Source organism: Chrysochloris asiatica, unplaced genomic scaffold (assembly GCF_000296735.1).
Source record: "Chrysochloris asiatica unplaced genomic scaffold, ChrAsi1.0 scaffold00020, whole genome shotgun sequence".
Classification (NCBI taxonomy): Eukaryota; Metazoa; Chordata; class Mammalia; order Afrosoricida; family Chrysochloridae; genus Chrysochloris; species Chrysochloris asiatica.
The window spans coordinates 9,880,706-9,902,345 of NW_006408538.1; the positions used below are offsets into that span (position 1 = coordinate 9,880,706).

Sequence of the window (21,640 nt, forward strand, 5' to 3'; positions counted from 1 at the left end):
TACAGCAGAGGCATTTTCTGCCTTGAATCTCATCCTTTGGACCCATTTCTGATTTTAGCTGTGAACAGGTATGTGCCCTATGAAGGTACCCCACCTCCAATGCACCTTATCCTTTACTTTTCATTCTGTCTCAGGAAGTAATTGAATTCTGAGTGAGATTCTCAGCCTAGTATAAACAGTTTGGAAGTTCTGGAGAGTTAACAACAGGGGGCCAATCCCCCATTCAGAGTAATGAGAGCTTGTAGATTAAATGTCCAGCCTCCATTCACTGATATGACAATTCTAAGAGGCATTTGGTTACTTTTCAGTGATCCTTAAGCTTATTGCTTTCAGCAGCAACCTCAATAGCCTATGTAGCTTCCTTCCCTGCCTCATTTTTCAAGTTCCCTTGCCCCTGGCTTCTTCGAATCACTTCCCAAATAAACTACCTGTGTTAAGGTTCTCATCTCAGACTCTGTTTTCAGGAGAACCCAGTCTAAAACAGGCTTTGATCACACACCAAGTAACAGACTCAAACATCTGACAGAAACTACCCCTTGCCATTCATACTCTGCTTCCATCTGCTGCTTCTGCCAAACTCTTTATACTTGATTGTTGTTGTTGTTAAGTGCCGTCGAGTCGGTTCCGACCCATAGCGACCCTGTACAGGGTTTCCGAGAGTGTAAATCCTTACGGGAGTAGAAAGCCTCATCTTTCTCCCGCGGAGCGGCTGGTAGTTTCGAACCGCTGACCTTAAGGTTCGCAGCCCGATTCGTAACCACTACGCTACCAGAGCTCCTTTTATACTTGATTATGAGACAGGAATTCTTTTAAGATGAGACTAGAAATGAATATAGGGACAAGACATGGAAGGCCTTTAATGCATTGTTATTCATATCATACAGTCACCTAGATTTACATATAATAGTTGAATAGAGTCTATCTTATTTATTTCCATATTACTTTTTCTACCTGAGAATACAACTCATTTCGATCACATGAGAAATATACCAAAAAAATAAAAATAAAAATAAGGTAAAATCTAATATGCTAATGTAGAAATAAGACAACCTTAGAAATCACAACACTAAGATCTGAAGTCAGTGAAAGACCAATAGGAGTGAGAGGTATGTATTTTTAATAAAAACCTATGTGTTGCCAGACATAAAAAATGTCAGGCACAAAACAAAACAGAGGGGCTTTCCATCTTTTCTTACTACAGTTTAATAAAAGGCTTTGAGATATCCATTTTTCAGTTTCCCTTTGGCATAAATGGTTTGGCGTCTCAAATAAAATAATATATTTCTCTACAATTAAAGCTCAAAAGTAAAAGCTCAGTGTGAAACCTATATGAAGGACCTTCCCTCATAAAGAAAAAGGATGGGGAATAGAAAGAAAGAAACTGTGAGGGGAGAAGAAATAGGAATAAGAACCAGTGTTTTCCATAAGAATTATACTCTGAAACTAGCAGCACATATGTTAATATGTTGTAGTTGTTAAGTGCCCTCAAGTTGGTTCTGACCCATAGTGACCCTGTACAGGGTTTCCGAGGCTGTAAATCTTTACAGGAGCAGAAAGCCTCAACTTTCTCCCACAGAACAAATGGTAGTTTCGAACTGCTGACCTTGCGGTTCGCAGCCCAATTTGTAACCACTATGCTACTGTTGTTGTTATGTGCTGTGGAGTCGGTTCCAACTCATAATGACCCTGTACAGGGTTTCTGAGGCTGTAAATCTTGACGGGAGCAGAAAGCCTCATCTTTTTCCCGTGGAACAGCTGACAGTTTCGAACTGCTGACCTTAAGGTTCACAACCCAATTCGTAACCACTACGCTACTAGAGCTCCTTATATACAAATATTAATAATGTGCATATTAATGACATTTTTCTTTGAAATCAAATAGCAAAATACACTTTCCAATTTTATCTGTTTGGCTTTCACAGCTGATAAATGGAAGTAAATCAACCAAAATTAATTCCATCTCTATCTACTGCAATAATTTTATAACTTATGTATTCCAGATGCTTAATACTATTTGATGATGACTAGGAGTCCTGGTGTGGCACTGTGGGTTAATGCACCAGACTGCAAAGCTGTTTGAATTGCAAGGTCAGCAGTTCAAGCTCACCAGCTGCTCTTCGGAAACCCTATACAGGTTTGCTATGGGTCGGAATCAACTTGATGGCACTTAACAATAACAACAAGGAGGTATAAGGGGTCCTGGTGTGGTGCTGTAGGATGAGCACTGGACTTGTAACTACAAGGCTGGCAGTTCAAATCCACCAGATGCTCCTCAGAAACCCTATACAGAGTTGCTATGATTCAGAACTGACTCGAGGATAGATATTTAATAACAACAACAGGCGGTAGACATCCCTACATACTTTCTCTGACCATGGCACGGACATGACCAACATGGAGAAGAGATGGATATAGCAACTCAGCAACTAAAGGACTAATCAAATTTTTGTCTCAATTATTTTTTATCAGAAATCTTATTTCATTTGGCATAGCTCAAGTCCTGACTTTGGCCCTTGTGTAGTGTAAGATTTTTCTTCTTCTTCTTCTCAGTATACAAACAAATTAAATTTGCCTGCAGTAAAATCAAATATATGTTTCACTCTACATAATACATTAAATATGGAATATATTCTGTTGGGCTAATTTTTTAATGAAATAATGAAGTTTTAAAATCCTTCTTTAATGAGAGTTGTAGTAGATATGCAGTTCTCAAATGAATAGGGGCAAGAAGAATAAAAGAAAAAAGCTTAAAAATATATAATAAAAAAAGAAATAAGTCACCCATGATGGAAAAGTCAGTGGATTCACAGTGGGGGTTCTGAAGATGGAACAAGCCAATGTTGTCAGCAATGCGAATTCACACATGGACTGGGTCGCATGGACATGGACTAGAGTCTAGGTTCGACCACGTAGCTAGGTGAAGTTTGGAGAGTTGACTCACCTGAAAACTTGAGAAAATAGTATCATGGTTTTGTTTTCTATTGTTGTTGTTGTTGTTAAGTGTTGTCAAGTTAGTTCTGACACTTAGCATCCCTTTACAGGGTTTCCAAGGAGCGATTGGTGGGTTTGAACTGCTGACTTGGTGCTTAGCTGTTTAGTCCTCCTTGTTTCCAATTACCAGCATAAAATTCCATAATACAAGGACAACTCTTGGGAGAAGGCAAAACCATATACTAAATCAGAAATTTTGTCATTACTGTCATTTTAAGGATTAAAATCAAGTCGGAAGAAAAGATAAAAGAAAAACCAAGTGGGAAGGAGAAGTGAAAGAGAAAGAACATTAAGAGTAATGAGGTCAACTCATAGGGAACATGGGACACCAAGGACTTTTATCTTCATTCTCTAGCAACACAGGCAAGGAAGTTAAAAAAGCACAAAAGTTGAAACAAATGAATGAAATCATCCCCTAAGGACATTCCATCCTGATGCTCCAAAATGTGTCATTTGCTTCTCACTATATATTTCTAAGCCATCTACCTCGCTTCTCATTCTCCAAACCAATGTTTCTGTGTTGATAATGGGAAAGCTACATATAACTAAGGAGATAGGCTGTGAGATTAGCTGTACCTAGTTTTTACTCAAAACCAAATACAAAACAGTTATAGAATAAGGCAAACATTAAATATTTCAAAGAAAAACATGTTAAAGGTAGGCTTTTCCTTCCTGTGTACAAAAGCCTATGTAAAATGCTTACAAGGAACTGTTAGATACACTTTACAAAGAATAAAAGGAGGTGGAGAAGATTCTTGTCACTGTTTTAACTAGTTTTTAGTACTGCTAAAAGTACAAACATTAGGATGGAAAATGAAGTTCTAGAATGGGCAAATGAGAATAATGAGAAACTACCAAGTATGACTCTAATGGCGCCTAACAGTTCTAGCCCTTTTGGTATGCACATGACATAGAGCTCTGCCCCTTCCAAGTGACCTGGGGCTCTGTCTGTGACTTCAGATTAATCGAATGTGAAGGAAACAACACTCTGTATTAACAAAGTTTAGCAGCTTCCACCTCCCCTTCTTCGAAACCTGAACTAGAAATCCAAGCTATTCTTTAGGGGAGAAAAGTCACATGGAAAGAGCCTAGATTATGAGCAACCATATAGAGCGAAGAGCAGATGAGCACTGAGGCCTCAAACACCAGACCAGTACCTAAACTGCTCTGCATCTGACTGCCAAGGCCTGAGAAATCAGAAACAAAAACAATATGGAGACAAGTCTGCCACCCCACCCCCTTCCTCAACTACCAGAATACAGTACCTTAGAAGCTTATGTTTGAAAATTTTTGCTCCTCTTTCATTGATTCATGGTGACCAAGTTAACATTTCATCAGAGAAAATATTTAAGTTACTAATAAGTGGGATCGAATGGAGAGTAAGGGCCTTGGAAAACAACCTCTATGTTTCTGGGGAAACAAATAACTAGTAGTAGAATTGTGTAATGAAATCCTTCCTACTCCTATGGATCTGATGACGTAAGGGACAAAAGTAACCTCACATTAAAATGAAACTAATTTTGAAGCATCCTGAAAGAAATTCGAAGAGGATAATTAATAAGGTCTCTGAATTAAGGTCTTGACTGTAAACATTTGGATGAGAAATTCAGGCTGGTTTGTTTTTTATTGTAAAAATACATAAAATATGTTTGTCAATTTGACAGTGTACATGTTACAATACACTGACTGCAATTATACTGAAATGTATAAATTCACTTTTTAATTTAAAAATAGATAATTTACCACCATTCCCTAGAAACCTACTAAGTATCAGATAATGGTAGGCATTTTATTTAATCCTCTTAGCCCTGTTATTGTTGTTAAGGGCCATTGAGTCAGTTCCGACTCATAGTGACCCTGCATAGGGTTTCAGAGGAGCAGGTGGTGAGTTTGAATCGTCGACTGTGCAGTTCAAACCTACCTTGAAGGTCAAGTGCTTATCCTATGGCACCATGCTAGGACTATTATGAAATTATGAATCTCGTTTTACATATGAAATCAGACTCAGAAATAGGAAATAGGTGTCCAAGTTCACCCAGCTGATGAGGACAGAACAGATTTTAATGCCATGCTGCCTGCCAGTAAGATTTGTACTCTGATATCTATTACGTTTGCCACAAAAACATTTGAGGTATGGAATTGTGGTAAGCATACAACCACTCCACATGAATCCCACACTTAACAACATGGTTAGGTTGCAAAGGCCAAGGTGTTAAGAGAAAATTGGAGGATGATCACACGAGCTTACTAAATGGAGGATAGCTACACCATTTTATTACTGCATGATGATGTCATTGTATAACTGCCAAACTGCTGACAATCATCGTGATCCAGTCAAGTTTATGTGTGACTGTCAACATCACAGCCAGCCTTACTCTTAAGGTGGCATACATTACTGTCAGATGCACACTGTTCATACACAAAATTATTGGATAGTAGATTTTTTACTATTGTCATAAATGTGAAATGTCTGATTTTGAGACAGTCAACAAATGAGGAGTGGGTGTATTTGATTTTGTTTTATTGTAGAGTCATAACAGACACAAACAAGAAATAAATATTCCAGCAACCAATAAAAGGTACAATATGCTGTGCATGTTTCTTCACATCTCTCTATTTACCTGTCTGCGAAGATCTCTGGTCTTCTTGCACATGTTGTCGATGGCGATATTCAGAGTACTACTCCTTTCCTTTCTTCCAGCCTGCCAAGAAGAAGAAGTAAATGACATAAGCAACGGTGTCAAATTACTCTTTATCACTTAGCAATTTGCTTTCTAAATATCCTGAAAATAACAGCTTGGAAATTCAAGAACAGGCTTAAAAACTGCTATGATATCACACATGATTCACGAGCACTTCACAGAAGACTGAGTAGAACAGTGAATAAAGCTCACATTATTTTCTTCTTTAAGGCTTCTTTAATATTTCTGATCTAGGTTGGGTTGTATTTAGTATGGCAGTAGGCAGAACATTATCTCCATGAAACTCTGATCTTCATTCTCACCAAGTCGACTTTTTACCCACTAAGCAAGCAATTAGCTTAAAAGCATTAGATGCCCAATTTGTCAACTTCTGTGGGAGTTTCTGAAGTCATTTTCATGGTGTGTTGTGTAAGTTATGCAGAGCCATATTGGAGTTTTGCTAAACACTAAATAAAATATGCAGTGCAAATTCATACAATTTGCAAAAGTTGACCACAATTTCAGCTGACAATATTCCAAGAACAAATTGTTTCAAGTAAGAACTGGACGCTGTTTTTGGCTCTTTAAGATAATTTGTATAACACCTTCTCATTCCTTGAGCAAAAACAGTTTTCTCTGGTATATCCTCGGTCTAATTTTTTAGGCTATTAATTTAGACTGAGGGCATACCAGAGAATCAGCTCTACAGCACTTTATAACAACAACAGACATTACTCTAATGACTAAATTCATCCATTAATTCATACCATCAAGTAGAAAGCCTACAATGTTAGTCTTAATTTATACCACATCTTCTCAAGTATTATCATTTACAGTGCTATTGGTTTTAAGTGTCATTGAGCTGGTTTCAATTCATAGAGACCCTACACAGGGTTTCCTAGGAGTGGCTGGTGGGTTTGAACCACTAACCTTATACTTAGAAGTCCAGAGTTTATCCTACAGCTCCATACCTAGACTCCTTGTAGTGCTGTAATATAAAACTATTTTCCTATACTTGTCTATGTCTTCTTACAAGCTCTTACATGAAATCTACCTTCAAATCCAGTTAATATCTTCAAATATACCAGCTAATGTCCTACTTGATCAGAGGACACGTATGTCAATTGGCAAAACATAACTCATCAAGACATTGTTCAACCTCCTACTCTGGTGAGTAGCATCTGGGGTCTTAAAAACTTGCAATCAGCCATCTAAGAAGTAACTGATACATTAGAGATTGAAGAAAAATGCATTCCATCTGATGCATATGAGTATGAAGGCAAATGAAACTCAAGGAAGCAATTAACCCAAAGCATTAATGGCCAACATCAATCACAGTTTCCACTAAGCTGAGACCAGAAGAGCTATATGGTGTCTGGCTATAACTATAGACAACTCTTACTAAGACCAATAGGTGGTCCTGGTTAGAATGTGTCAAAAAATAACAACAACAACAACAAAAATGCCAAACACAACTCAAAGCCTCCTCCCACTCCGCCCACCACCAAAAAATAAAACAAAAAGACCAGACTCACTAGTCAGAAAGAGAGGAAAGACACTATGAAGACAACTATCCTGAGAAAATCTTCTAACTGGAAACCAAACACATCAATTAGAGGCCAACTTTCAGTCAAGTAAGATGCTGAACTATAACATAAATAACATGAAAAGTATGTTCCTCAGAACAATCAAATATATGAGAACAAATGGGCTCAACAACTGGGATCAACAATGAGAAGGCAGGGAGGGGCAGGGAAACTGACAAATAGTGGAACAGCAATGGGGAAGCCAATGAGGAAATGGATTATTCATACATGGCAGGGATTGCAGCCAATGTCAGAACAATCTGAGTATGAACTGCAAGGTCAGTAGCTCAAGCTCGCTAGCCATTCCTCGGAAACCCTATACAGGGTCGCTGTGAGTTGGAAGTGACTTGATGGCACTTAATAACAACAACAACAAAAAAATAATGACTAGCATAGAATGTGTTGAATAGGGTTTGCTAGTTTATAAATAATCAACTTGATTAAAAATACAGCACATCTGTATTGTTGTTGTTAAATGCGTTTGAGTTGGTTCTGACCCAAAGCAACCCTCTATACTGTTTCCCAGGAGTGGCTGGTGAACTTGAACCACTGACCATGCAATGCAAACTGACACTGAAGCCCAGTGCATTAACCCACAGTGCTACATCAGGTCTCCATTAGGGACCTGCTATGTGCAAGGAAGGACTCTTGGTGTGGTGCAGCACTGGAATGCAAACCACAGGTTGGCAGTTCAAACCCAACAGCTGCTCCTTGGAAACTGTATACAGGGTCTGTAAGAGTTAGAATCAACTCCACAGAAAAATACAACAACAACAACATGTGCAAGGAAGGATTCCTAATAGATTCTGGAGAAGATTTAAGCCTATCATTCTAATGCATCCGTCTAATGCATTGAAATGTTGAAGGTTTGAGTTCTCCTATAGACATATCGGTAGAAAGTCCTGGAAAGCTATTTCCAAAATCTCATCCATTCAAAACATGGAGCACAGTCCTTTTCTGACATACATGAGGAAAACCTCAGGGTACAGCTAACTGCCTTATCATTTGAGGTTGTTGGAGTCCCCCTAAGCCTGAGTAAGATCAAGTATTTCTTAACAGCAGTCACTGATATTCAAAGTGAGAAAAATTGCCATAATTCGAGACCATTCTATTCACTGCAGGATGTCTAGCATTCCCATACACCCTACCCAGAGTTCTGGAGTCACTCTGCAGGATAATGCAATGGACTGCAGATCTCTTTGAGCTTCAAGGTTGTCTGTTTAGACCCATCAGCTGCTCCTTGGAAAACCTATATGAGATTGCTATGAGTTAAAACAACAACAAAAACACCCCATCCATGTCTATTAAATGCCAATACCAGTCACAGCTACTGTGACATCCAACACTCAGCCCTACACATGCCAAGTTGCCTGTCAGAGGAGAGAGTACACAACGATCTAAACCTTAACCACTTGGTACCTTTGAAAGTGAGGGCAGAATGTACATATGGTGGAGATTATGGTTGCTTAATGAAAATACATGGTTGCTTAGTAAAGCAACACAGAAAAAGAAAGAGCAGAGAGAGAAGAGATGGAAGTTAGGCAATTTCATTCCGTGCAAATAAAATGTAGGCTATCTCAGCAGTAGGAGTAAGAATGAAAGCAAACCGGATGAAAGGCAGCCATGACAGCTCCGACTCAGTATTCTCCAGGCTAAAACCAAGACCAACCTACTCACTGCTACTGCCATCCACCCGGTTCCAACTCACAGTGATCCGATAGAATTTCCAGAACATAAATCTTTACTGCAGCAGACAGTCTCATTTTTCTCTTGCCAAATGGTTGATGGGTCTGAACACCAACCTTACAGTTAGCAGTCCAATGCTTAGACCACAGTGCTACCAAGGCTCCTCAAAAACAAACTTCTTGTTGTTTTTAAGTGTCATAGAGTTGGTTATGACTCATAGCGACCCAGCATATACTTTTGGAGGAGCAGATGGTGAGCTTGAACCACTGCCCTTGTACTTGAAATTGACCTTGCAGGCCAGCTCATTAACCCACCTCACCATACCAGGACTCCCAAAACCAACCTATTTGCCATCAAATTGAATTTGAAACACAGTGACCCCACATGATTGAGAACAGAATGGGGCTCTGTAGAGTTTTCAATGAATATGATCTTTCACAAGAAGGTGGCCATGCTTTTCTTCCAAGATGCCCCTCAGTGAATTTAAACATCCAACCTTTTGGTTCCTATCCAGTGTTTAACCATCTGTATCACCCAGGGACTCCTATTCTCTAAGCGTGTTGCATGCTGCCAAGTCAGTTCTGATTCACAGTGACCCTGTAGAGGGTTTCCAAGGAGCAGCAGGTAGGTTTGAATCATCAACCTTGCACTTAGAAATCCAGTGCTTATCCAACAGCACCACACCAGGTACAGAACTGTGAAGTCAATTCAGGGCTATAAAAGGTGCCGGCGTAAATAGCTATACTATGGGGCATGGTGGTGCTGGTGATTGGGTGCCCATCTAGTAGGTTCTGACACATAGTGATCCAGTATAAGGTTTCTGAAAGGAGCAGCCTAGTAGTTACAAGTCAGGCTGCTAAGCTCAAGGTCAGCAGTTTAAAACTACCAGCTGTTCTGCAGGAGAAAGATGAGGCTTTCTGCTCCTGTAAAGATTTACAGCCTTGGAAATCCCATACAAGGTCGCTATGCTTCTGAATGGACTCCAAGGCACACAACCATCACCCAATAATAGGGTTTTTGAGGCTGTAAACCTGGCTGCTTTCAACTGGTGGCCTTTTGGTTATCAGTCCATCGTATAATCCATCGTATAATCCCATTGTACTACCAAGGCTCCGCAAGAGTTTTCTAATTGTATTTAAAGAACCTAACCCTTATTGTCCAGTTCCATACAATGCTATTTCCTTCACTCTTTACCCATTTGTCCAGTAAAACAGAGAAAGTCAATAGGGAATATGAACAGGATGCAGCTATTGGTGTTGTGTACCTTCAAGTCATTTCCAACTCATAGTGATCCTGAGTAGGGTTTTCTGTACAGACGCAGAAATTCTCATCTTTCTCCTATACAAGGAGCTGGAGGATTCAAACTGCCAACCATGCATTAAACAGCCTAACATGTAAATCCACCAGGCTACCCAGTGGGATAGAAAGACAAAAATACACATGTTTTAGTTCTCAGGTGCCATCCAGTTTTTTTCCTAACTAAATACTAGACCCTCCTAACAACATGTCCAATATACAAAGTCTCACCATCAATGCTTCTAATGAACATTCTGGATATACTCTTTCACAGACAGATTTGTTTATTCTTCTAGTAGTCCATGGTATTGTTCCCCAACACCATAATTCAAATACATCATTTCTCCTCTGGTCTTCCTTATTCATTGTTCAACTTTCAAAAGACAGAAGAAGAGATTGAAAATACCATGGCTTGGGTAAGGCACACCTTAGTCTTCACACTGACATCTTTGCTCTTTGAAAAGTTAAAGAGGTCATTTGCAGCACATTTGCTTAATGCAATACAGCATTTGGTTTCTTGACTATTACTTCCATGATGTTTCAGGAGAATGTTGAAAGTGCCATGGGCTGCCAAAAGAACCAACAGATCTGTGTTGGAACAAGTGCAGCCAGAGTGCTCCTTGGAGGTCAGGATGGCCAAACTTCATCTCTCATACTTCGGACATATTGTCAGGAGGGACCAGTCACTAGAAAAAGATATCATGTTTGGTAAGGTGGAGGGTCAGAGAAAAAGAGAAAGACCCCTAGCAAGATGGATTGGCAAAATGGCAGCATTCATAGGTTCAAGCGTAGCAACAATAGTGAGGCAGGCCCAGGACCAGACAGTGTTTCGTTCTGGTGTCCATAGTGTTGCTATGGGTCTGTACTGGTTCGATGGCAACTAACAAAAACAACTTCCATGATCAATGGTTTTGAATCCAAGCAAAATGAAGTCTTTGACCACTTCAATCTTTTCTCCATTTATCATGATGCTATTTATTGATCCATCTGTGAGGAATTTTGTTTTCTTTACATTGAAGTGCAATCCATACAGAAGGCCGTAGTCTTTGATCTTTATCAGTAAGTACTTCAAATTCTCTTCACACTTAGTAAGCAAGTTTGTGTCATTTGCAAATCACAGGTTATTAACGAGTCTTCCTCCAATCCTAATTTTATGTTCTTCATAATCTAGTTTTGCAGATTATTTGCTCAGCATGTTGTTGTGTGGTGTGTTAGACCTAGTGTGGCACTGTGGGTTAATGCACTGGGCTGCAATGTTGGTTTGAACAGCAAGATCGGCAGTTCAAGCTCACAGCTGCTCCTTTGAAACTCTATACAGGGTCACTATGGGTTGGAATTGAGTCAATGACACTTTGTTGTTAAGTGGCATAAAGTTGGTTAACACCTATAGTGACCCTGTGTACAAGAGAACAACACACACACCAGTATTTTGCCATCTTCATAGTGAATGCTACACTTGAGCCCCTTGGTGTTGCCACTCTGCCAATTCATCTGGTTGGAAGTCTTCCTTTTTTTGCTGTCCCACCAATTTACAGGCATGATGTCCTATTGCCAGTACTTGTCCCTCCTGATGCTATGCCCAATATATGAGAGACAAAGTCTGGCAATCCTAGCTTTAAGGAGCATTCCAGCTGTTCTTCTTCCAATACAGATTTGTTTGCTCTTCTGGCAGTCTATGGTACTTTTAATATTCTTTTCAAATACCATAAATCAAATGCATCATTTCATCTACTGTCTTCCTTATTCATTGTCCAATTCTCACATGCATATGACTCAGGTGTACCTTCATCCTCAAACTGACATCTTTGCTTTTGTATATTTTAAAGTGGTCTTGCGCCTAATGAAGTATATCTGGTATTCTCTGCTTTCAGCAAAAATCCATCGGAAGTCAGCAATGATATCCTTCATTCAACAATCTTGTCTGAATCTACTTGAATCTCAGAGAGCTCCCGAGTGACTTCTAGCCTGAGGGGCTCACTTTCAGACACTATGTTGTTGTGCTGTGGAGTCAGTTCCGACTCATAGCGACCCTACACAGGGTTTCTGAGGCTGTAAATCTTTACGGGAGCAGACCGCCTCATCTTTCTCCTGCGGAACCGCTGGTAGTTTCGAACTGCTGACCTTGAGGCTTGCAGCCCAATTCGTAACCACTACGCTAACTATATATGACAATATTCTGGTGCTATCCATCATGTTTCAATATTCAGTTTTCTTCAGCTATCTGACAGTGTTTCACTGTTATTCATTAAGTTTTCAGTGGCTAAACATTCGGAAGTAGTTTGCCTCTTCTTCTAAGTTTGCGTTAGTCTGGAATCTCAGCTGAAACCTGTCCACCATGGGTGACCCTCCTGGGATTATAAAGACCGGTTACATAGCTTCCAGCATCACAGCAACACAAGAGCCAACACAGGGCAACAAATTGACAGGTTGAATGAGTATGGTGAAAGGATAAAACCATTCCTGATTTTAAACTATTCACTATTCCCTTGTTCTTTTTCTAACAACTGCCTCTTTCTGTATGTACACGTTCTTCAATAACACAATGAAGTGTTCTGGAATACTCATTATTTATGTTATCCATAGTTTCATATGATACATAGAGTCAAATATCTTCACATAATATATAAAGCACAAGTAAACATATTTCTGGTACTTTCTACTTTCAGTCAAAATTCATGTGATGTCAGCTATGATAGGCTAATTTCACGTGGTCTCCTGAATCGGGCTTGAATTTCTGGCAGTTCTCTGTCAAGGTATTGGTGTAACCATTTTTTAATTATCTTCAGCAAAATTTTACTTGAATGTGCTATTAATAACAGTGTTCAATGCTTTCCACATTCCATGGAAAAACTTTTCTTTGGAATGGGCACAAATATGGATCTTTTCCAATTGGTTGACCAAGTATCTGTCATGCAAATTTCTTGGCATAGATGAGTGAGGGCCTCCAGCGCTGCATCAGTTTGTTAAAACATTTCCATTGGTATTCCAACAATTCTTGGAAGCTTGTTTCTTGCCAATATCTTCAGTTCAGCTTGGACTCCTTCATTCAATACCATCGGTTCCTGATTATATTGCAACTCTTTAAATGATTGCACACCAAGCAGTTTTTCTGTTGTTGTTTGTACCCATGACTCTGTGTATTACTTCCATCTTTTTAAAAAGCTTTATGCTACATTTAATATTTTGCCCATAGAATCCTTCAATAGTGCAAGTCGAGGCTTAGATATTTTCTTTAGTTCTTTCTACTAGAGAAATGCTGTTTTCTTACTTTTTTGCTTTTTAACTCCAAGTCTTTGAGCATTTCATTATAAAAGTTGATATTGTCTTCTTGAATTGCCCTTCAAAACTCTCTGTTCTGCTCTATTACTTCTTTATTTCTTCCAGTTACTTTAGCTACTTTATGTTCAATAACAAATTTCACAGCCTTCTCTTATATCCACTTTTGTCTATTTTTTCCTGTCTAATGATCTTTTGCTTTCTTCTTATTTGATATTTTTTTACATCATGCCATGACTCTTCTTGTCTTCAGTCATTAGTGTCTAATTTATCAAATCTGTTCTTGAGAGGTCTCTAAATTCAGGTGGGGTATACTCAAAGTTATATTTTTGTTCTTGTGGACTTGTTTCAATTATCTTTAACTTGCTTACATATGAGCAATTAATGGTCTATTCCATAGGCTGAACCTGTCCTTTGTTTTGTGGATGATACTGAGTTTCTTCATTGTTTCTACCCACAGAAATAGTCAATTTGATCCCTGTGTATTCCATCTGATGAGGCCCAGGTGTATAGTTGCCTTTTATATTGTTTCTAAAAGGTATTTGCAAAGAATAAGTCATTGGTCTTGCAAAGTTCTGTTATGTTATCCCCAGAATTATTTCTATCACCAAGATGGTATTTTCTACCTACAGATCCCCTCTCTTCATTTCCAATTTTCACATTCCAATTACCAGTAATTATCATTGCAAGTCATTGAATATTTGGTCAATTTTAGACTGAAGAAATTGGTAGAATTCTTCAATTGCATCATCACTGTTTTTAGTGGTTAGTATATAAATTTTAATAATACTAGCAACTGGTCTTCCTTGTTGCTGTATTATATTTAGTATCTTTGAATAGGTTCTGACCCATACCAATGCTGTTGTACAGGGTTTCTGAGGAGAGGCTGGTGGGTTTGAACCACTGATCTTACGGTTAGTAGTCCAGAGTTTAACCCACAGAGCTAGCATATGATTATTATCCTATCAAACATAGCACTGTACTTCAAGATAGATGTTGAGATGTTCGTTTTGATGCTGAATCTGATGCCACTTCTCTTCAGCTGGTCATTACCAGAGAGTAAACCAAATAGCCAATACCTGTCCATTTAGGTTCACTAATGCCTACAATACAGATCTTTATGCATTCCTTTTGAGTTTTTATGACTTTCAGTTTTCCTAGATTCACACTTTGTATGTTCCACGTTCTGATTACTAATGGATATTTACAGCTGTTTCTTCTCATTCTGAGTTGAGCCCCATTAGCAAATTAAGGTCCTCAGAGCTTGACTCCATTCATATCATTAAGATCAGCTCTACTCTGGGAGTCCTGGTGTGGGGCTAGAGGATATGTACTAGACCACAAGGTAGGTCAGTTTGAACTGCAAAGCTGGTGGTTCAATCTCACCAGCTGCTTTTCGGAAACTCTATATGGGGTGGCTATGAATGCGGACCAAAGTGACAGCACTGACAAACACAACTACTTTGAGGAAGCAGCTCTTGCCCAGGTGTATCCTGAGTGCCTTCCACCCTGAGGGGCTCATCTTGTGTCACTATATCCACTATTATTCATAATGTTTGCAGTGGCCTACCACTCAGAAGCTCTGGTAGCGTAGTGGTTATGAATCGGGCTGTGAACCGCAAGGTCAATAGTTCAAAACTACCAGCTGCTCCGCGGGAGAAAGATGAGGCTTTCTGCTCCCGTAAAGATTTACAGCCTCGGAAACCCTGTACAGGGTCGCTATGAGTCGGATTCAACTCCTCGGCACATAACAACGACAACAACAACCACTCAGAAGCAGTTTGCCTCTCCTTTTTCCTAGTCTTTCTTAGTCTGGAGTTTCCACTGAAATCTGTTCATGGACGATCTTGCTGGTATTTAAAATATCAGTGTCATAACTTTAAGCCTCACAGCAATACAAAAGCCACTGCAGTATTACAAACTGAGAGATGAGTGGTGGACAAACAGGTACCTACACACTCAATAATTACACACACACACACACACACACACTGTTGAGTTATCTAAAAGCTCACTAACTTCTGCAGAGTGATCCATCAGAACAACTAAAACACGTCAACCTTCTAAGAGATAGCATTCATGGCAGACAAAACTTTAATAAAAGATGTCAAGAGATGATAGCAAGAAAAGATTCCATAAAGGTTACGAAGAGGATTTCCTAATTTCTACCTGGAACTTAACCTTACTTTAAAATGTTTCACTGGGTCAGAGACATTTTGTTCTCTAGGCAACAATAAACAGTTGCTATCGTACAGGAAATAGGAGCTCTGGTAGCGTAGTGGTTACAAGTCGGGCTGCGAACTGGAAGGTCAGCAGTTCGAAACTACCAGCTGCTCCGCGGGAGAAAGATGAGGCGATCTGCTCCCGTAAAGATTTACAGCCTCGGAAACCCTATTCAGGGTCGCTATGGGTCAAAACCGACTCGATGGCACTTAACAACAACAACAACATCGTACAGGAAATAGAAAGTTTCTCCTGTCCCCTTTTCTCCCTCCCCACTGCCTTTGTTCGTTTTCTCCTCCAGGTTTTTATTGGGTCCTTGCTCTATTTATCCAGATTTATTTGGCTTCAATCAAGCCATTTTATGCCTCTTTATTCCTTCTGCATGGCATAAAAATAAATAAAGCAAGGAGAAATAGCCCTGTCCTGCCTAAAAGCCTCCACTTCTTCTGTATCCAAAGCCTTAACAAATCACTAAGCAGTAAGCTAGGAATAAAGGTGAAGGCTGTGTACTGAGGTAAGGGACAGAAAGGGCAGGATATCAAATATAATCATCCACAACAGCGCAACCTGCCGACCTCACAAGTGCTCCAGAGAGAGGATGCTTCTTACATGGAGCTTTGACAGAAGACATGATTACGTCAGGACAGTCCTGCTAGTGGAAAGGGGACCGCTTACTATGGAATAAAAGGGAGGAAGTCACAAAAAAACATGGCAGGGATGCATATTGCATTAATACAAGGAAAAACAAAACAAAACAACTATCGCCACCTTCATCAGTAAACAAATTGCCAGGAAAGATATTATTGAAAAAGGCAGTTGTGAACATGAACTTCATTCAATGTAATTTCATGAAAATTATAATTTCATACAGTTAATACTGCTTCACTGTGATCCAAGTATATGCCTGTAAGATCTGATTTGCAAGACTGTCCATGAAATCTGTCCTACCATTCCTCCTATGTAACTAACCACCATTATTGAAATTTCACTTGTGGATTCATTAAAGTTACTTACAAATTTGGGAGATGTCTTATAAACAAAATCCCATTGAGTTATCCTTCATATATTCCCTCTTGGGGATCTGCTGAGAACTATCCAACACTATATTGTCCAGTACTGCTCTGTATTGGCTTTCTGGTATGTCATTGTATGATAAGCACTGGACTGATAACTTTAAGGATGGCGGTTCACACACACTAGCCCCTCCTTGGAAACCCCATACAATGCTTGTATGAGTGGGAAATGACTTCAAGGCATTTAACAACAACAGCAACTGCATGATATAAGGAAAATCTGCAGCAAAAGGCCTCTTTAAATTGTTAAAGATCAACATGTCACTTTGAGGACTAAGGTATACCTGACCTCACTTGAGGGCACCTAATGATGGTCATGTGTGACTGTGGTTGTCATTGTTAGTCTTCAAAGTGACAGCTATACCTTTAACACTTTAAAGAGAGCTTTTGTGGAAGATTTTCTCAACATACATCATTTGATTTCTTAACTGCTGTTTACATGGGTACTGATTGTGAATCCAAGTAAAAGGAGATCCTTGAAAACTTCAATATTTTCTCTATTTATCATGATGTTGCTTATTGGTCCAATTGTGAAGATTTCTGGTTTCTTTATGGTGAGGTGTAATCCATATTTAAGGCTGCATGTAGACCTTGATCTTCATCAGCAAGTGTTTCAAATCCTTTTCACTTTTTCAGCAAGTAAAACTCTGCCACATGCATAGTGAGGCTTGTTAATGAGTCTTCTTCTATTCCTGATGCTGCATTTTTCCTCACATAATCCAATTTCTCAGATTATTTGTTCAGCATACATAATGAACAAGTATGATGAAAAGATCCAAGAATGTATATACCTTTCCTGATTTTAAACCATTCAGTATCGCCTTGTCCCATTTAAATGGACTGCTTCTTGGTCTGTATACAAGATCCTCTGAAATTTCCATTCTTTTACTACGCTCACAAACAAATCTGTCCCGAAAGAAGTATAGCCAGAATGTTCATTAGAAGCCAGGACAGTGAGACTTTGGACAGGTTCTCAGGAAACATCAGTCCCTGGAGAAAGACATCATGCTTGGTAAAGTAGAGGGTCAGTGTAAAAGAGGAAGACCCCCTAATGAGATGGATTGGCACAGTGGCAGCAGTTATGGGCCCAAGCATAACAACAATTGTGAGGATGGCGCAGGACCAGGCAGTGTTTCGTTCTGGTGTGCACTGGATCATTACATGTCAGAACTGACTCAACAGCATCTAGTAATAGTGACAATGTTATCCATAATTTCTCATGATCCACAAAGTCAAATACTTTTGACTTGTCAATGAAACACAGATGAACATCTTTCTGGTATTTTCTATTTTCAGGCAAGAGCTACCTAAAATCAGCAGTGGTATCTCTCACTGTATGCCCTTTTCTGAATCCAGCTTGAATTTCTAGTAGATCCCCGTCAATGTACTGCTGGAACTGTTTTTGAATTATCTTCAGCCAAAATTTGCTTTCATGTGATATTAACAACATTGTTCAAAAATTTCAGTATTCTCTTGAATAACTTTTCATTGGAATGAGCACATGCATGGATCAGATAGCAAGCAAATAAGACACATAAAAATAAAATAAAACAAAAACAACCTTTGTGGGTTGGGGCAATGCAGAGTGTATGAAACCCTAATATGGATATTGGTCAGTCTCGTTACCCCATTCGTTTTAAACTGAGTCATCCCAGATCCAGAAAGAGCTCATTACCATCAAGAAAAAAGAACCCATAGTGGAGTGGGTTCCTTGGACCTGAGATCCTTGCACTGAATCTCCTCAGTCCTCCAATGATACAACTGTGACACCAGAGATGACAAGACAGTGAGAAGCAGTGACAGACAAATGGTGACAGCAGAGGCAGAACCAAGAGCATGGGATCTCTGGCCCATAAACTAACAAAGCAAGTGCCCTGAGACAGTAGGCTGCTTCTGGGACCTTAATTAGAGGAGGGGGAGCTAGGTTTGCTGACCTATATAGCTAAGAGTTGGACGTCTTCAGGCTACAGTTTGCTGGTGTAATGAAGTGCCTTTGGCATTTACTGGCAGAGCTAAATGAGCCCTGTAATATTTGCCTGAGGAGGGCAGAGGGCAAGGGGCCAAGAGAGGCCAAAGGCCTGGACATGCGTGTAGGCACTGATGAGAAGAGATTGTCCTGAGTGAAAGATTGTCTCCTGAATGTTCCTGATTCTAAATTGTAATTAGTTCCTTTCCTAACAAACCCACAACTGTGACTACAGTAGTCTAGGTGTCTGTGTAGTTATTGCAACAAATGATCAAACCCATCAGAGACATACAGAATGCCATGGAAAGGATGATTTTTATCAGAATTGGCAAAAATGTTGGAGCACGGAGGTGTAGCTGACCTATGCCTTATAGGAATCAAACTTCGACTGATGTTAATGGTGGTTTTCTTCCTTCCCCTTGTGAAGTTGGAGAAGATTAGATGTTGTCCCCATGTCATATTTGCAGGGATAAACTGAACGACATGATGAATGATGAGTGGGGGACGGGATAAAAAGAAAACAGTCTGGGATGCTGCCCATGTTTCTGGCAGCAATAGCTGTCTGGATGGTGGTGTTGTGGACTAAAATTTGGTCACTGCAAGTGGGAAATCACATCACATATGGATGAAGATGTTGTTTTGGAACTAGTATAGAACTTACAGAGAGCATATATCATTAATATTTATGCTTTAGTTAATTGCTTACCTTCATGTGTCTCTATAACTACACTTAAAAATCCGTGAGAAAGAGAAACCTCTTGCACCTGTATCTCTGGGCAGCCAACACAGTTCCTTGCTCATGGCATCTCAAAAGCAATTAGTTCAACAGCAGAAGAAAAGAATGATGGTAACAATGGTGGTAGCAGTGATATGTCCTGGAGTCAATTCCGACTCATAGTGACCCTGTATAGGGTTTCCGAGGCTGTAAATCTTTACGGGAGCAGAAAGCCTCAACTTTCTCCTGCGGAACAGCTGGTAGTTTCGAACCATTGACCTTGAGGTTCACAGCTTGATTCATAACCACTATACTACCAGAGTTCCTTAATGGTAAGAATATTCTTGGGGAAATCTTGTAATATTTTGACCCTTAATTTCCAAAACCCCCAAGAAAACAAATGTTTACCTAAATTGTCCCAACATTCCTTTCATTCTATGAAAGGGTCATGCTCTTTTAAAAAAAGAATTAAAGATGATATGTTACTTTTATTGTACAATTTCTTGCATGAAAACAAAACCAAGCCAACTGCATCGAGTTCACATTGAAAATATGTTGGAAACACACAAGTATAATGCAATCTTGCAGTGTTAAAATCACTAAGGGACAAGGCTTAGAGTAAATAAATATTTATCTAATTTATAATCAAATGAAAATATTATCAGTACATAGAGGAGGCCTGCGTGGATTTAGATAGAAAAAAATTACTGTTGTTTTGTCATATTATGCCTTTGTTTTTGCTTTTAAGTGTATGCCATTTCATCAGAATTTTAAAATAACATATTTCCTATTTAGTGGGAGACCTTTATTTTATGACAAAGATGAAAGATGTTGCCCTTAAACTTAATTCTTCTCTACAGAAATAGCTTTACAAATACTTTCTGCTTAACACATAACAGAAGGAGCCCTGGCAGTGTACTGAATTATGCATTGAGCTGCCAACTGCAAGTTCAGCAGTTCGAATCTACCAGTCGCTCAGCAGGAGAAAGATGAGGCTTTCTTCTGTAAACATTTAAAGTCTTCAATACCCTATACAAGTTTGCTATGAGTTGAAACCAGCTTGATGGCACACAACTACCATGGCCACCAATACCTAACAGATGCAAAGACTCTGATTTACATATTTCTGATATGACAGACATACGAATTGACAAGCATAAAAAAAAACAAAAAACAAAAAACTCTACTTCTACAAAGCCGTGGAATTAAATGGAGTATTAGGACAATACCATAGTGGGATATGATAAAAAATATTTCTGAACCCTGATCTGAAACTAAAATAAGCAAGAAAACAAAAACTTCTGAGATTTGACATTTGAAATTCATAAGAATAAAATAGACCAGACGCTCCACAGGAGACAGATGAGACTTTCTGCTCCCATAAAGATTTGCAGCCCAGGAAACCCTACGCAACGTCACTCCCATTCGAAACTGACTTGATGGCACACACACACTGCTAACCAATGCCTAGGTTAAAGTGGTAATTATATTTGGTAAAGGGAATCAACATTTGTCAAATGCCTAAACTTGTGCTAAGCATCTGGAAATGTACTTTGTATGTTTTATCTCTTAGGATATTCATATTAACTCTACATGATTTTGCATATGAAGTTATTAGAACTCAGTACTTTTAACTACCATCTCGTCCCAGGAGGACATGTATTTAGTTGTAAGGTTAAGTTGAGCTGAATCTAATCATGGATTTAATCCACAATACTGTAACACAATACTGGTGTGACGCTGTGCCTTAATGCTCCAGACTGCAAAACCATTTGAACTGCAAGGTCGGTGGTTCAAGCTCATCAGCTGTTCCTTGGAAATCCTATTCAGGGTTGCTATGGGTTAGAACTGACTCAACTTGGATGACACTTAACAACAACTGTAACAAATTAAATACATATAACTTAAACCATGTTTACATTGCATGGTGCTGATAGTAATTGTGTGCTAGCAAGTCAGTCTGACTCATACAAGCTCTATACAGGGTTTCCAAGGCTATAAACCTTCACAGGAGCAGAAAGCCCCCATCGTTCTCCTGGGGAGCAACTAATAGATTCACATTTTTGATCCTGTGGTTAGCAGTCCATCTCATAACTCAATACACTACCAAGGCTTCTTTTTATACTGCATAAAATAGATAGATTTAT

The 21,640-nt window shown here is 39.2% G+C and overlaps 1 protein-coding gene across 1 annotated transcript in view; it reads right to left on the bottom strand.

Moving 5' to 3' along the window:
• Positions 1 to 21,640, bottom strand: part of CTNNA3 (catenin (cadherin-associated protein), alpha 3) — a 2,468,838-nt gene that overhangs the window by 1,295,637 nt on the left and 1,151,561 nt on the right. Inside the window, exon 7 of the mRNA XM_006835815.1 lies at positions 5,613 to 5,693. Within this exon, the coding sequence (XP_006835878.1) occupies positions 5,613 to 5,693 (81 nt within the window). The remainder of the gene's footprint in view (positions 1 to 5,612; positions 5,694 to 21,640) is intronic.